At 52.0% G+C, this 17,650-nt stretch overlaps 1 protein-coding gene across 6 annotated transcripts; it reads left to right on the forward strand.

The window, feature by feature from the left end:
- The first annotated feature begins 4,586 nt into the window (after positions 1–4,586).
- Positions 4,587–12,267, forward strand: Slc35c1 (solute carrier family 35 member C1). Of its 6 annotated transcripts, XM_048359619.1 has the most exons (4): positions 5,415–5,473; positions 6,290–6,296; positions 6,652–7,178; positions 10,351–12,267. In XM_048359619.1, the coding sequence occupies exons 3-4, from the start codon at positions 6,683–6,685 to the stop codon at positions 10,908–10,910; spliced, it is 1,056 nt and encodes a 351-aa protein (XP_048215576.1). In that variant the 5' UTR covers positions 5,415–5,473; positions 6,290–6,296; positions 6,652–6,682; the 3' UTR covers positions 10,911–12,267. The 6 variants fall into 6 exon arrangements, with proteins under 6 accessions (XP_048215575.1, XP_048215574.1, XP_048215571.1 ...); XM_048359618.1 differs by lacking the exons at positions 5,415–5,473; positions 6,290–6,296 and adding an exon at positions 4,587–4,981; XM_048359617.1 differs by lacking the exons at positions 5,415–5,473; positions 6,290–6,296 and adding an exon at positions 4,587–4,976.
- The last annotated feature ends 5,383 nt before the right edge of the window (positions 12,268–17,650 follow it).

Raw genomic sequence — 17,650 nt, forward strand, 5'->3', positions numbered from 1 at the left:
ATAAATGAATGCCCTACATTGCTGGCCCAGCCTCAGCACCCATACAATCCCAATGCTGAATTTTCCAGGAGAACACTGATTCAGTGGGGACTGGGAAAAGAGGGAGGGAGGGAGGGAGGGAGGGAAGAAGAAAGGGTAATGAAGACAGAATCATCTGAAACTAAAAACTAAAGAAAAGAGAAAGAGGGCTGGGAATATGGCTTTGTGTAGAGTGCTCGCCTTGCACGCATGAAGCCCTGGGTTTGATTCCTCAGCACCACATAAACAGAAAAGGCCAGACGTGGCACTGTGGCTCAAGTGGTAGAGTGCTAGCTTTGAGCAAAAAGGAAGCCAGGGACGGTGCTCAGGCCCTGAGTCCAAGCCCCAGGACTGGCAAATAAAGGAATGAAGAAAGAAAGAAAGAGAGAAAGAAAGAAAGAAAGAAAGAAAGAAAGAAAGAAAGAAAGAAAGAAAGAAAGAAAGAAAGAAAGAAAGAAAGAAAGAAAAGAAGAAAGGAAGGAAAGAAAAGAAAAGTCAAGTCTCTTTTTTCCACATCTCGGAGTTCATTTCAATATGTATATTATTTTATATAAATATGAAGAGGCACTTAAGCATTATGTCTTTGTGTTCTTCCCCTAAGAGTAACCTCTTTTGGTCTCATTGTGTGTATCTAGAATCCTGTATGATGTATCATTTCCCAGTGTATTTTAGATCTAATTTCTGCATATCAGAGAGAACATGTACCGTTAGTCTCTCTGAGCTTGGCTTACCTCACTTAACATGATTTGTTCTAGTTCCATCCATTTCCCTACAAATGACATTATTTTATACTTTCTAATGGCTTTGTAAAATCCCATTGTGCATATGTATGTGTGTTCAAATGTAAATCTTCAGAAGGGTTGGGGAGGAAAAATGGTGGAAAAGTGCAGCAGTGGAGTTCACCCGACATGGAAGAAAGTGAACTATTCAACTCGTGGGTGGAGACAGGAGGGAGGGACTTGGAGAAAATGGGGGAAAGAAGACACTGTACCAAAGGAAATGTGAATTGTAATCCCTGTGTATATCACCTCTATAATAACAATAAATTAATAATAAAAAGTGTATAATGTGAGAGAGCAAAAAATGAGGTGACACTATTCAAAAAGAAACATACTCTTGGGGAGGGAAAGGGGAAGCACAGAAATAGTGGGACAAAGGGTAAATTAACTCAGCAGTGATACTGACTAGACACTATGTTGGAAATGAACTATAGACTTGTGGGGGAGGGGGATCATGAAGGCAAAACCCAGGAGAATATGAGGGAAGAGGTGACACTGTCCAAAAAGAAATGCACTCATTACCTGACCTATATCACCATAACCCCTCTGTACATCACCTTTACAATAACAATACATATATGAAAAAATTTTTAAGCAAGAAAAGGAAGGGAGGGAGGGAAGGAGGGAGAAAGGAAGGAAGGAAGGAAGGAAGGAAGGAAGGAAGGAAGGAAGGAAGGAAGGAAGGAAGGAAGGAAGAAAGGAAGGATGATAGGCAGGACACCATATAGTGGTTCATCTCCTAGGTAACCCAGCACTCAGCTGGCAGCTTAGCCAAACTCAGAGGACTCCAGATTCCCCCCCAACACACACTTTCTGCTCTTCACTTTTCCTCATAACATCTTTTGTCTCGTGGTCCCAAGATAGCTGGATCTCCTTTCAGCATTAGAGGCAGAAAAATGAGAAGCAGCGATGAAAACTCTGCAGAAAAACTTTCCAAGTATTACCCATGGCCATTGATCAAGATGAACTGTACTCACAAACTGTGTTGAACTGAAACCTTCCTGTATAACTGCTTAAATGTAATTTTTGTTGTTGTTGTTTTGTTTTTTTGGCCAGTCCTGGGGCTTGGACTCAGGGCCTGAGCACTGTCCCTGGCTTCTTTTTGCTCAAGGCTAGCACTCTGCCACTTGAGCCACAGCGCCACTTCTGGCCATTTTCTGTATATGTGGTGCTGGGGAATTGAACCCAGGGCCTCATGTATAGGAGGCAAGCACTCTTGCCACTAGGCCATATCCCCAGCCCTTAAATGTAATTTTTGGAAGGAAGGAAGGCACATTTTTGTGATTGGTAAAGCACATCTCTGGATGTATCTGTGAGGGCATTTCCAGACAGTATTAAATTAAAGGAGAAGCTCTGCTCTGAGTGTCCATGACACCACCCAACAGGAAGGGGTTCGCATGGAAGGAAGCAGGGGTATGCTGTAGCCCCGGCTTTCTTTCTCTCTGCTTCCTGGCTGCTGTGATATGGTGGCTTTTACTGCCCCCACCATGAGAAAACCTAAAATGATGAAACTGAGAACCAAAGTACATCCTTGTCACAGTGAGGAGGAAGCTGAGACACACAACCTTCCTCCAACATGCTCTCGACTCTGTGGCTCATCTGTGCACAGGAGAGGCTCCAGCTGGACAACCGAGGCACTTGCAACAATCTGCTGCTTTGGGATGAGTAGGAGAAAGGATCTGGGTAGGCAACTGGCAGTGTCTGTCACACAGGGTAGAGTCAGGTGTGACCGCCAACGTCTGCCTGGCCCCAGGAGCTCCAGGGCCCGGCCGAGTCAGATCCACTCTACCTTGGAGCTGTTCGTGCAGATGGCAAAAATGCTCGCCAGCTAACATCATTAGTTCTCCCAGTCGAGGTTACACCCATGAAGGCCCCCACTTCTGCTTCCTGCTTCTCCAGTCACACTGAGGACCTTTTGTTCTACCTCTCACCAAATCCACACGCTGGCTTAGTTACCCTTAGCAAACACTTCACCCTTAACCTCACCCTCTCAGAACAGTTTAAGCAATCCACATTTCTAAAGAATTCCAATGCAAGGAGTTTGTACAAAGTACAGGGCTCCCAAAGCCTTGGACCTCTGAACCCCATTTCCTGCTCCCTCTCACCATCTTACGCAGTAAGAAGGATTAAATCTGGGGAACTTGTTGAGCTGGCCTGTTACAATCTTAGTCCACAGGAGTGATGCTAATGGTAGAACTTCAGGTTCAGTGTAAGGGGAGAGGCTGGAGATGGAGACATACTTAGTGCTGTGGCTGGCAGAGGAGGTAGGCTGCTCCGTACATCCAGTGCTGACTCTCCCAGGATGCTCTGCCAAGTTTATTCTATTCCCTCAGGACCAAGGGGACAGCACAATCAGTAGATAACTTGGGGGAGGAGGGTGTGTGTGTGTGCATGCGCATATGTACCATTACCAGGACTGGGGCTTGAATTCAGGGCCTAGGTGCTGTCCCTGAGTTTTTTCCCCCGCTCATCACTGGTACTCTACCACAAGCTATGGCTCCATTTCCAGTTTTTAGTAATTAGAGATATGAGTCTTTATGGACTTTTCTGCCCAAGCTGCAATTCCCAGATTTTAGCCTTCTGAGTAGCTACAATTACAGATATGAACCACCAGCACCCAGCAGTAGACAATTTAGTTCCTTCATGTGTCTTTCAGATAATCAGCCAGGACCTCTCTGAGCCAAGGCGTCTCTGTTCATCACCGAAAGTTTCTGTTTTGATGGACTATCAAGATTAAAGCAAAAGAGATGAGAAGTGGCAAGTATGTCTCTTAACAACCATAATCTCACAATCTTCCAAATATAAAGATTTTCCAAGGAGGATTGAGAGACCAGCAGATCCTGTCAGTCTTTGTTTTCCCTATGGTGAGCAGATGGCAGCTTCCAGATGGGAGTGCACTCTGTCAGGAGGAAGCAGGAAGTCCTGGCCCTGGAGGAGGAAGAGGGGAGTACCAGCATCCCAGAGGCAGGAACAGGAGAGGGGCTTCTCCCCAAAGCACTCCCATAGAGATGGTTTGTGCAGTCAGCATGTGAGCATTCAGGTACCCCATATAGATTCTTTCAATTATGAAAATGTTCAAATGTACACCAAAGTAAGGAAACTCTTACAATGAACTCCCATGACCTGTACCCAACTTTAGTGTTTTGCTTATCTTGTGCCATTTATTCGTCGTTTATATTTGAGGTAGTAGGCCTGGAATCACGGAGTTCTGGGGTTCCAATGTGCTAGGTCCTACCATTCACTCCAAAGAAAGCAAACAATAGTAATGGTGAAAAGCAGGAAAGGATTTTCACCAAAGTGATGAACATATCAAGTAATTATTTCTAAACCATGCACTGGTGGCTCATAGCTACTCAAGAGTCTGAGATCTGAGCATGGCAGTTGGAAGCTAGCTTGGGCAGAAAAAAAAAATCCATGAGACTCTTATCTCCAACTAACCAGCAAAAAGCCAAAAATAGGGGTGTGGCTCAAGTGATAGAGCATGAGCTTTGAACAAAAAAAAAGCTAGGCAATGGTGCTCAGGCCCTGAGTTCAAGCCCCAGTATTGTCTGTCTGTCTGTCTGTCTCTCTCTCTCTCTCTCTCATACACACACACACACATACACAGAGAGAGAGAGAGAGAGAGAGAGAGAGAGAGAGAGAGAGAGAGAGAGAGCTAAACTCCCCTCTAGAGAGGTTTCTCTCCACTACCTTTGAACATAGTCTGGACCCAGTGTGAACGAGAGTGAGACCATCTCTTCAAGGCACAGGAAGTCTATCAGATATAAATAAACTCCCCTGCTTCCTTTGCCCAAGGAGAGTCATACCACAGGCCAAACAGTCATAAAACAAAATGCCCTAATCAAACTGAAAGTTTAAGGAAGTAGAGGGATCCTCACACAGATTCCATTTTCTTGCTGTCGGTTAAGATGGCTCTTCCTGTTGTTCTGTTTCCTTGTTCTCCCCTTACAAAGCTGGGCTAGAACTCCCGTCCTGAACAAAAGCTGTCAGAACTACCGCTAGACCTGCTGTCACTTTGTCTTTTCATAAACGGTACTAAGTGGCATTGAAGATAAGCATTACAAATAGGCCAGTTCCTCCACTGAGCCACACAAGCTAGAGTTTTCAGCAAGAAGACCCAGAACCGAGCGGTCTAAGGCAGCGCTGAATTTCGCGAGGGAGAGAACAGGGACAGCAGAGGTGAGGTGGGAGGGGCGGCAGAGGTGGAGCAGAGACCCGAGAAGGGTCAGCCCGCGCGGCTGGGGCCCGAGCCCCCAGGCCTGGCACCTAGGGAGGATGGTTGGGGTGGGGGGGGCTCCTCTGGTACCGGCCGTGCCCCGCCGGTTCTTCTCCAAGCGCGGATCGGAGCCAGGGGGCCGGGATGCAGCGGGGCTCTGGGTCGTGGCAGCGGCGGTAACTGGACCCCAAAGTGCCAGGCGGGCTAGAGCCGGGCGGGCATGTCCCTGGAAAGAGTCAGGGGCCTTCTCCCACCATCCGCGGGATAAGTGTCCGGCCGCCCCGGGGACGGACGTGGCAGGTGGGCCTCGGGGGCCCCGGGGCCCGCGAGCAGGAAGCAGTCCCCGGGGGCGCGGCTCTAGGGCGCGGCACCACAGGTGCAGCGGGCGCGGCGGGCCGGACACCTGCAGACCGGGCGCCTGCGGACCGGGCACCTGCGGAGCAGACACCGATCAGGCGCAGGGAAGGTCGGTATTTTCAGGGGACAGGGTAGGGTCTCCGGGCCTCGGATCCAGTGGTCGGGACGGATTCCGGTCTGGAAGCTGCAGCGCGGCCTCCAGGAGCGCGACCCGGGGTCCCAGGCTCCCAGGAGGGCTCTGGAGGCGGCGAAAACCGGGTTTGGAAAACGGGATCTGGGAATATGAAGTCTGGACGTGGCCCTGGGCTCGGGGATGGTCGCGGACCTGGGGGGGGGAGGGGTCTCCGGGAGCGAAGGGCGGTGCCCAGGCCCTCCAGAGCGCACTCGGATTCTGGGAGCTCGGGAACGCGGACCTGGACAGAGACCAGTGCAGGGGAGAGGACGGCGAGGCCCTGACACCCAGGCAATCCTCCCCGGGCTGGCGAAGGTCCCCCTCACCATCCGTGTGCACCAGAGCCAGAGAGCCAGAGCCCGAGCGGACAAGGCCAAGCGAGCCCGGTGGGCTGTGGCTTTAAAAGCTGAGCTGGCGCGCGGGCCCTTTAAGGCAGGGCGGGGCGTGTCAGGAAGTAAGGCCAGGCCCCGCCCCCGGGGGGAGCCGCGGACGTCCGGAGCTCCGTGGGTCCAGCCGGAGCCCGCGCCCTGGACCACACGGCCGCGTGGCCCCGAGCACCCCCTCCTTCCGTGGCCTCGCAGCGTACCCTCCTACGGCTCCCTGTGATCCCCTCCTCCACCCTGTGCCTGCACACCCCCCGCCCTTCCCCTCCCCCACCTCCCTGCCACCCTCCACCCCCGCAGCTTCGTCCTGGCCACGACCTTAGCTGGCCCTGGTCACCTCTCTGGCCCGCGTACCCCTCCATAGGGAGGGGGTTGCGGTGGAGCTGCACCCTGGAACTCCCCCAAACCACAGCTCCATCTCAGGGGAAGGGAGACCCCTTGGGCTGCCCCCCAACCACAGCCCCATCCTAGAGGAAGGGGGCCCCCCTATGCTGCCCCCCAAACAACAGCTTCATCCTAGAGGAAGGAGGACCCCCTTAACCCAGCTCCATCCCAGAGGAAGGGGGTCCCCTTAGGCTGTCCCTCCAATTATACACCTTCCTCACAGAGGAAGGGGGACCCCCCTTGGATCGCCCCTCTCCCATGTGACACCTGGGGCAAGGCTGGCTGTCCTGCACCCCGAGACTGCGCTCTGGTGACCTGGTGACCTTCTGCTGACATGAACAGGGCCCCCCTGAAGCGGTCCAGGATCCTGCACATGGCGCTGACTGGGGCCTCCGACACCGCGGACCAGGCAGAGGGCAGTGGGGAGACGCCCTTCCTGCTGAGGGCTCTGCAGATCGCGCTCGTGGTGACCCTCTACTGGCTCACGTCTATCTCCATGGTGTTCCTCAACAAGTACTTGCTGGACAGCCCCTCCCTGCAGCTGGACACCCCGATCTTTGTCACCTTCTACCAGTGCCTGGTGACCACGCTACTGTGCAAGGGCCTCAGCACGCTGGCGGCCTGCTGCCCCGGGACGCTGGACTTCCCCACCCTGCACCTGGACCTCAGGGTGGCCCGCAGCGTCCTGCCCCTGTCGGTGGTCTTCATCGCCATGATCACCTTCAACAACCTGTGCCTCAAGTACGTGGGCGTGGCCTTCTACAACGTGGGCCGCTCACTCACCACCGTCTTCAACGTGCTGCTCTCCTACCTGCTTCTGAAGCAGGCCACTTCCTTCTACGCCCTGCTCACCTGTGGGGTCATCATCGGTAAGTGGCCACCTGGGGCCTCCCAGGGGACAGGGTGGACACTGGGGATGAACACTTACAAGACCCTACCAAGCATTCTCTAAACTTCACCTGTCCCAGCTCCTGAGGGCCCAGAGACAGCCAAGTTAGAGACCCAGCCCCGGCAAACATATTTAGTAATGGCAAAAGCAAGAGTAACACAGACACTGATCTGAGCACTTCACCCACAGTAACTCAGTAACCTTAGAACAAGAGGGGATGGGTAGCCAAAATTTGCAGAAGGGAAACAAGGCACGGAGAGGTGAAACAACTTGTCCAGGATCACACAGATAATTATTCGCAGAGCTGGGGGTCTGAATGCAGACTTGCTGTGTGGAACATAGTATATCTTTCAATAAAGATATCACCCTCTGACCTTGATCAGGACAACTCCCACATTTGGGGTTGTGGGGTTTTTTGTTTTTGTATTTGTGGGGCAGTACTGGGATTTGAACTCAGAGTCTCTCAGGGCACCCCTTTGCTAAACTGTATCACTTGAGTCTCACACACCGCAGCCCTGCTGATGGCTGCTTATTTTGGAGATGGGGTCTAGTGAACTTTTGTGTCTCAGCTGGCCTCGAGCCACAATCGTCCATATTGCAGTCTTCTGAGTAGCATGAGCCCTGGCACTCCTCAACACACATATTGACAGGCCTTAACTTTCTTTCCAGATTTGATCATCAGAAAGTAATTGGGGGGAGGGGAATTGTGCTAAACTTCCGCTACCCAGAAGCCCTCTGGGTGGTAGCATTTAATGATCATCTCCTTACAAACCAGCGGAGGCTCACAGAGATTCGACTGGTTGTCTAGAGCCACACAGCTAGAAAGTAGGTAAGCTAGAAAGCAAAGCAAGATGGGCCAGACTCCCAGGCCTGTGCTTCTAATCATTCTACTCCATTCTTGCACATTGGTTATTAGAGCTAGGCTGATACGAGTGTATTTAAATTAAATTATTCTTCTGACCACATTTCCATTGCCTAGTGGCCACACATGGCTAGGGGCTGTTACAGAACTTTTCCACCACTGCAAACATCCCATTGGTCAGCTCACCTGGTTTGGAGCCTCTGGATTGGCACCTTGCTTCTTGGGCAGCCTCCTGGGCTCTGCCTCCTAGAAAGAGCCTCAGGTTTTAGCCGTACTGCAGTTTGTCTGATTTGGCCTATATACACTGTGCTGGTGTTGCAGTCCCAGGCTGGGTGTCCTGGTTGTAGGGGGGTGGGGCCCATCCACGCTATCTGTCCTAGACAACATTTCCCCTGGCTGACCAGTTGCTGGATCAGGGCTGCTTGCTGTAGGCCTAAGATGGGTGGAGAGAGGAAGAAGCTCCTCCCTGCAGAACCCCTCTACACCTATACCTACACCTCCCCCCTACACAGGGAGCTGAGACCCTCACCTCACGTCCTCTCTGCCCTTACAAATACCCCAGGATCCCACTTCAGCTCTGCCAGGCAGTGATGGGGTGTCCTCCCTTATGGCCAAATGTGAAGTTGGTCCCCAGAGTAACTCAAGAAGCTGAAGAGACGATTGTTCCAGGGGACAGTGCCCTCGCCAGCCATGGTGGCCTGCTGGGCAGAGCCTGGAGGCAGGGTTTCCACAGCCCCCAGACCTGGCCCATCTCTGCACTTCCTTCGTCCTGTGTGGAGGGAGGGCAAGGGACTGGAAGGGACTGAATCCTTGAGGTCTGATCCTGAGGTTCTGCATTCAAAGGATAACCAGCGGGTGAGTGGGGGTAGGAGGGGTCTCTGCTTAAGCAGGTGAGGGTGTAGTGCAGCGCCCTACCCCACCCACAGCAGGTCTGTGGGTACCTGCTGAGTGGAGGCTCTTCCCAGGCAGAGGCAGAGGCAGAGGCAGACCCTCTGTGTGTCAGGTGTTGACCGTGCAACAGGTGTCATGACTCCCAGGGTCTTGCTGAATTGCTCGGGCCAGCCCTGAACTCCTGGGTTCAAGTCATCATCCCGACTCAGCCACCCATAGCAGCTAAAATTACAGGTGTGTGCCACTGTGCCTGATTCTTAGCTCTTATAAATACTTACACTCACCTCCATCACAACCTTCGTTCACATGCTAAATAGCAAAGTGGCTCAGCTCTTGCCCGGCTCTGTGCCAGGCTTTGGGGTTACAGGTCTGGAAAGAGGGGGCTCGACCCCTGCCCTCCATGGCAATAGTGTAAGGTAGCAATGACGGTTACACTGGGATATAGAGGAGGGCTGTGTTGAGGGCACGGTAGAACATTCTGGAAAGGAGGAGGGTTTTCTGATGAGAAACAGGGGGGATATGAGACGACGGTGGCCATCACAGGAGAGATACAGGGCTGACACAGGCACTGGACACCAGTGTAGGGGACCCAGGGAGTGGAGACTTGCCAGTGTACCATGGGGAACAACAGAGATGCCCAGCAGGAGGCGACCCAAGAGCAGTGTCTTAGACCACCCCAGGGCGCAAGCCACTTCCCAGGCCAGAAGCCATTCTAGCTGAATGTTCCAGGATGACGTCTAGGGAGGAAAAGCCAAGGTTAGCCAATGGCACCATCACCATGCAGCAGTACACATCCAGTAGAACACACTTACTGCCCAGGGCCCCAGGCAGGCACAGCCTTCATTACACTGATTACAGCTGTAATGAAAGAAGCTAGCAACACACACACACACACACACACACACACACACACACACACACACTTCCCTTGGCTAGAATAGAGGCTGGGGGTAGAGGATGGAGGTTCCACTTAGGGCCATTTCCCCAGCCCCTGTGTCCCTCAGGGAGCAGGGGGCCACGGAGACCTGGGATGTGGTTAGAGAGTTTGTGGCCTGCGCAACCTGTCTACTATTGTGTCAAAATTTGACCCTTTGAGCCAGGTGCCGGTGGCTCACACCTGTAATCCTAGCTATTCAGGAGGCTGGGATGTGAGGATCGTGGCTCAAAGCCAGCCCTGGTGAGAAAGTCTGTGAGACTCTTATCTCCAATTAAGCACCAAAAAATCCAGAAGTAGAGCTGCTGTGGCTCAAGTGGCAGAGCACCAGCCTTGAGCAGAGAAGCTCAAGGGCAGCACCCAGGCCCTAAGTTCAAGCCCCAGGACTTGCACAACACTAAATGTTTGCCTCTCCCTCCCATCCTTTCCCTCCTTCTCCTTCTTCCCCCACCTCTTCTGCTGCAGGAGGCTTCTGGCTAGGTGTGGACCAGGAGGGAGCCGAGGGCACCCTGTCTCTGACCGGCACCATCTTTGGCGTGCTAGCCAGCCTCTGCGTCTCACTCAACGCCATCTACACCAAGAAGGTGCTGCCGGCTGTGGATGGCAGCATCTGGCGCCTGACCTTCTATAACAACGTCAATGCCTGCGTGCTCTTCCTGCCCCTGCTGCTGCTCCTTGGGGAGCTCTGGGCCCTCCGAGACTTCGCCCAGCTGGGCAGCGCCCACTTCTGGGGCATGATGACACTGAGTGGCTTGTTTGGCTTTGCCATCGGCTACGTCACAGGGCTGCAGATCAAGTTCACCAGCCCCCTGACCCACAATGTGTCGGGCACGGCCAAGGCTTGCGCCCAGACAGTCCTGGCTGTACTCTACTATGAAGAAACCAAGAGCTTCTTGTGGTGGACGAGCAATCTGATGGTGCTGGGCGGCTCCTCCGCCTACACCTGGGTCAGGGGCTGGGAGATGAAGAAGACTCAAGAGGACCCCAGCCCCAAAGAGGGTGAGAAAAATGCCATGGGAGTATGAACTCTTTTGGGGACCTTAGGAATGAACTCGGGTGGGAGCTATGGACCCGTGTTGATAGGGGGCATGACCAGAGTACAGACCTGATACCTAATACCAGACTGGCAGACCTGTCTGTCCTGTCCCACGTCTGGACTGCCCCAGGGTAATAGTGTCCCCCCTACCCCTCCTAGGCCAGCCTACCTCCATGTCATCTCCTAGGATGGGACAGCATGCATCCTTGAGGGGCAGTCTTCTTGATACTCAGAGGAGTTGGGGTGACTCCACTGCAACCACCAGAAGGGAACTGGGAAACCCCAATGTCTCTAGGGTCCTGTAAAAAGCAGGTAGCCCTTGGAGGACAGGCTGGGCAGGTTGAGGGAGGAAGGGGACCAGCATCAAGATCAGCTGGCCTGGGGAAGGGCCATAGGGTCAGCTAGAGCCATGCTCACCCCTGGCACCACCACCACCACCACCCCCTGGCCAAAGGAGGCTGGGATAGGGTGGACTATGAAAAAAGGCTCACCTTCTGCACCCTGTATCTGTAGCTTTAGTCCCCCACATGGAGGACCACTCATGTTTTATAGGGTAAGTGGGGTCATTGAGCAGCTCTCAGTCCTAGATTTTCCTGCCTGGCTCCTTTGCCCCTTGGAGGGTGAGGAGGGGTGACACTGCCTGCCCTTTCCCAGCTCCTGGCACAGCTCCCCGGCTCAGGTAACAGCCTTGTTGCTGCTTTTCACTTCTCCCAGTTGTCTCCCCCCAAAGCTCGAGTGGGCAGATGCGATTGGGGGGCTGGGCTCAGAACCTCCACTTCAGGTGCACTTGCCCCTCCACATCTTTAGTCCTGAGCCACCTCCCGGAAGAAAGGGATCAACACATACTTTCTCCCCTGAGGCTGCGCCCAGGGGGCCTGCCTGTCCCCTGCTTGGCCCTCCCACACCCTGGGTGGCTGAGAAGCAACTGAAGTTGATTTCTCCAAGTTCCTGAGGCTGCAAGTTCAAGGTCAAGGCATCTGGCCTGCTCTGTATCCCTCCTTGATGGAAGCACACACTAATTCTAGTGCTGAGGGTCCCCCCGACCCCCCACATCTAATCACCTTCAAAAGGCTCCACTTCCTTGTGGGCAAGATCTCCTAACATAAATGTTGAGGAGCCACAAGTATTCAGACCATAGCACCCCCTCTCACACCCTTTTGGTCTTGGGGTGTCTCCCGTCCCTCCTGTTGGCCATTTTTACCTCACATCTTGTAGGGGTAATCTTAGAAGTTTTGGTTCTTAGAATAAAAACCTGGGACAAGTGCCCCTCTCCTGCTCCTGGCATCTAATGAAGTTGGTATGGCCAGACGGCTGAACTGTGTGATTTAATAAAAGCCTGAGCAAGACATTGTGTGTGTACACGCATGCACTGAATCATGGGGTCTCGTGGGAAAGCTCGTCCTATGCTCTCCAGGCCCCCAGCTGCCTGCAAGATGCATCATGGTACTGGCTGTCTCAGAATGGAGCAGAGTACTGCCCATAAACTGGCCCCTTCCCCCATCTTACACATGAGGACACAGCTCAGAGAAGCTCATGGGATCCAGAGAGAGGCCTCAGCCTTCCACCTGACTGCCCCACAGCATCCTTTGGAGGACTGCTGTCTGCCAGAAGCTGGGCTAGGTCTTGGTCCAGCGAAACCCTGGCCTGTGGAATCTGGGAGTCAGGGCCAACCCTGTGCCTCATTCTGACTAGTAGAGGACAGAAAAATGCCACTAAGAAACCCATGTGAATGGAGTCAACAGGGTGCCAACCATGCTTACTGGGCAAACAGGACCATCCACCAGCCTGCCACAGCCAGAAAAACTGTGAATCTTTGTTTTAAGCCTCTGGTGTTCTGGGTGATTTCTTATGCAGCAGAAGATAACTAGCACGTTAGCCTAAATGAATGGGATGTCGCTTTCTGGGTTTTGGGGGGTTGTTTGCCAGTCCTGGGGCTTGAACTCAAGGCATGACCAGCTTCTTTTTGCTCAAGGCTAGCACTCTACCACTTGAACCACAGCACCACTTCTGGCTTTTTCTATATATGTGGTGCTGAGAAATCGAACCCAGGGCTTCATGTATACTAGGCAAGCATTCTACCACTAGGCCATATTCCCAGCCCCAGGATGTTGTTATTTGAAGGGAACTGGGGTGTGGTGTCTTGTGGAATTTCAAGACCAGAGAAGATTGAAGAAGCCATAGTTTGGTGGCCATCCTAGCAGGAATTCACCAGCCTCCAGCCAGAGCACCCCACACTCAGGCCAGTTTCCCCATTTCCTAGAAAAGGATATCAGGGTTCCAGGTCAGGAAGTTCTTGCTCATTGGGGTGTTCCCCCAAAGTAGACCTTAGTGGAAAAGAAAATAGGACCTGCAAGGTTGTGATTTTCTTCTGGACTTTGTTTAAAAAACTGCTGTTCATCATGAAACTTGTCCAGGCCCTTATACTGCTATGAAGACACAAAAGCTTAATAGATCTTCATGTGTGTTTCCTGATGTTTATAAAATACTCGCAGGCCTGTGTGGCAACTCTGGAGCACAGCTTCAGCCTTGGACCACCATTTCCCAGCTTCTTCTTGTAGGGTATGAACTCCGAAAGCTAGACAGGACCCAGGTCAAGTTTCTACTGGGGAAAGATGGCAGCACATGGGTGAACCCAAGCTCCTTGGATCCACCATCCCCTTCTTTCCTAAGGGCCTGGATGTGGCTGAGCACTTCCACCATTTCCTCTCAGCACTTGGTAGAACTAACAACTCCTGGCTCTTTGGCTGGGCTTCTGGGCAGGGTAACCAGCTCTGTTTTTTGCTTTTGCCCCTGGGACAATATCTATAAGAACAGTAATAGTAGCAAGGCTTTCTGGATGTTTGTTTTGTTGGTATTTTGAGACAGGGTCTTACTATGAAGCCCAGGCTGGCCTTAAAACACCAACCCTCTTTGGGCCCCACTGGCTCATGCCTGTAATACTTGCTATTCAGGAGGCTGAGATCTGGGGATGGCAGTTCAAAACCAGCCCGAGCAGGGAAGTCCATGAGGCTCCTATCTCTCCCCAATTAACCAGCAGAAAATCAGAAGTAGCACTGTGGCTCAAGTGGTAGAGCACTAGCCTTGAGCAAAAGGAGCTCAGGGACAGCACCCATGACCTGATTTCAAGCCCCAAGACCAACCACAACAACAAAGCCACAAGCCTCTTGTCTCAGCCTCCTGTGTGCTGGGCTCCTAGGCATGTACTGCCACACTCACCTCTGCCTTTTGACACTGTAAGGAACAGTTGCAGAGGGCTTCGTAGTTTAGAGAAGATTAGTGAATTCCAGCCCATCAGTTTCCTCTTACATCATCAGGGACACAGAAAGCGGATATCAGCACTGTGTGGCCACCGCTGGCTGTTTACCCGTAACTCCCTCTTCCTGGTCAGAGAGCTCCCATCCCATTGAGGCGTCAGATGACTCTTGCCTCCTTGAGACAAGATGGCGTATATGGAAATGAACACAGTAAAGGGTTTCCTTGTGACATTTCCTTACCTGCAGAAAATGTACTTTGATTATATTTACTTCCCGTCCCCAGGCTTATGATTGGTCTAAATCCTGTCAGTAAGCCTTTCTTACTGGTCTAAACAAAGGCATGTATGTACTTCTGGCCACTGAATGATGACAGGAAGTAGCCTGGTGTATTATTCCTGAAGCTGTTCTTCCCTTGTAGAGGAGAGTTTGACAGAGTTAATGGATCTGCTATAGCCGTTTTGCTGCTATGAGGGAACATGAACACCTGAGGACAGGTGAGCAGAAAGACTCGAGCAAACAGGGTGCCTGACCTTGGACTTATTTCACTTAGCATCCCAATCTTTAGTTCCTTGACACTTCATGCCAGTACCTTTGTACATGTTGGTCCTTCTTCCTGCAACACCTACTACCTCTTCAGATCTCAGCCATACACCATCAAATAGAAGCAAATCTACAGTTAGATAGGGAGGTACTTTAATTTGAAAGGCTATTGCATGAGGACTGTAGTTAATAATACTGTGCTTGTAATTTGCTAAGAAAGTAGATCGTAAATATTCCTACCACAAATAAAAAGGTAACTAGATGAGGTGATGTGTAGGTTAATTGGGTTGATGTGGTAATCATTTCACAATGTACTCATAAATCAAAACCACACTACATACTTTATGAAATGTTTATTTCCTAATTATGCCTCAGTCAATTTGCAAGCAGAAGGGAGGGAGAGAGGGATGGAAGGAGAAAGGGAGGGAAGGAGGGAGGGAGAGGTAGTGGAGGACTACTTCATGATGGACCACTTACACAAAGTTACCCAAAGTTAGACAGCATAGGACAGCAATCCCTTCACTCATCTTGTGTGTCTGTGTGTGTACACATGCATGTGCAAGTTCTAGGGCTTACTCAGGGCCTGGGCACTGTCCCTGAGCTTTTCCACTCAAGGCTGGGCACTCTACCCCAGAGCCACAGCTCAACTTCTGTTTTTGTTTTGTTTTTGGCGGTTAGTTGGAGAGAAAAGTCAGACTTTTCAGTCCAGGCTGGCTTTGAATCGAGATCCTGAGATCTCAGCCCCTCTCCCCGCCCCCACCCCCCAGGCGTGAGCCACCAGCACCCAGCTGTTGACCTCAATGCCATCAAAGCCACTGATACAGATGAGGAGGCTGTGGTGGGGAGACTTTTTCTTTTTTTGGAAGGGGAAGTACACTCCAAAGGAAAGATCAAAAGGAGAGGGTAGTGGGCACCTTCTCAAGCACTATGTGCTGCGCATGCGCTGTGGTTTTCCACCACTGGCAGTGCAGCCCATTGGATTTCACCAGAATCGCCGCAGGCCAAGTGCTTCCAGGGTACCAGGGCTAGGACACAGTAGATGACCCTGGAGATTGCCATTGTACTACATGAGATCCACGCAGGACTGTTACCCAGCCCCAAAAGGAATGAAATGCAGGCACGTACTTCATGCTAAGTGGAGGAACCAGACCCAAAAGAACAAATATTTTATGATTCCATTTGTATGGGTGTCCTAGACCTGGCAAATTCATAGAGCCAGAACCAGAATTGACATCCTTCAGGGCTTGGCTAGGGAGGAACAGGTGGTGTATTCTAGGGAGCGAGAAAATCCAACGAGCACTGTTAAAGGTGACAAATGAGTTTTATTAGTCAGTTTGCAACTGCCCTGTCCCGGGCTACCCCAGAGGTAGAAGCAGTTGCAGCCTCCAGGGGGCGAGTTTCCTTCCTTTCTTCCTTTCCACAGGCTTCGCCTGTCCACAGGCCTTCCTACAGGCTTTCCACAGGCCTCCGTCCTTCATAGGCCTCTCCCCTCTCTGAGGGACTCCATTTTTCACATGGCTTTCCGTGGGCCTCCGCTCTCCACGGGCCTCTGCTCTGCTTTCTGCGTCAGCTCTGGCTTTGACAGGCACCAGGCTTCGGACTTTCCCACAGGCCTCTGGCTCCGGGCCCCTCTGCAGGCCTCAGGCTCCAGACTCCTCCGCAGGCCTCAGGCTCTTCCCCCTCCACTCTGCTCCTCTCTGTCCGCTCTCCTCAAGCCTCGGGCTCTCAGCAGGTCTCGGCTCTGCAGGCCTCTCCTCCCTTCCAGCCCTGGCCTCCCTGCACCACTCCTCCGGACTCGGGCCTCCCTCCGCTGCTGGTCCGGGCTTGGGCCTCCTCTGTCCACAGGCCCGGGCTTGGCCTTTCCTGTCTGAAGGCCCCGGCTCCCCTGGGAGCCCAGGCACTGATCAGCTCCACAAAGCACCTTGCTTTCCCCTAACCTCTCTTTCTCTTCCCCGGAAATCCGGCCCTCTTACATCCCCTGGCTGCCTGCAGTCTGGGGCCGGGGGGGGGGGGGGGGGGGGGCGGGGGGGCGGGGGGGGGAGGAGGACTTCAGATACCCAAAACGTAGGGCAGGATCCCCTTTTATGCTCCACAGTGGGACATGGCAATGACAACATGGGGCAGGGGGCTTCCCTCCCCCCCCCCCAGGTTATTACACAGGAAGTTGTTCAATGGGTACAGAATCACTCTATGGGGTGATGAACACGTTCTGGGAAGGGGGAATAGCAATGATCACACAATGCTGAGCCATCCTTAAATGCCTCTGAGTTGTATGCTCTAAAATGGTCTGTTATATGATATGTTTATAGGGTGACAGATGTGAGTTGGTTCTCCTTTTTGAGCTATTAACATTACACATTAATTTTGTGGTTATAAACTTTATATAGTGGATGTCTATGCATATAAGTGTTTTCTTTTGTGTCTGGCCTCTTTCATTAGACTCATCCATGCTGCCACGTTATTCATTTTTATCACTGTTTAGTAGTGTGTTGCTTAGCTATACCATAATTTGTTTATCTATTCTACCCATATGGACATTTGAGTTGCATGTGGTTTAAATCTCTCACTAATACTCCTGTGACCATTCCTGTACATCTTTTGGTGCCCATGAGCACAGATTTCTCTTGCTGTTCTGTTAGGTATCCGTACAGGTTTCTTTTGCTATTCAATAAATAAAGTCCAAGGACAAGAGGGGATAAATGCAAAGCACTTTATTCAGAGGTCTCTCAATGAAAGGCTGGTGCTGCCCCTATCCTTTCTGCAGCCTCTCTGCTAACGGTCTCAGGTCTCCTTTTTCTGTGAGTCTAGGGGTTTTTTTTAATACCTGAGCCTACACACTGAGTGGTTGTCCCTATGCAAATGAGGCATAGGACAACTGACCAATCAGATAAGACCTGCTGAGTAGCTGTGAGTCTGCAGACCTGACACTGTTCTC

Source organism: Perognathus longimembris, chromosome 13 (assembly GCF_023159225.1).
Source record: "Perognathus longimembris pacificus isolate PPM17 chromosome 13, ASM2315922v1, whole genome shotgun sequence".
NCBI lineage: Eukaryota > Metazoa > Chordata > Mammalia > Rodentia > Heteromyidae > Perognathus > Perognathus longimembris.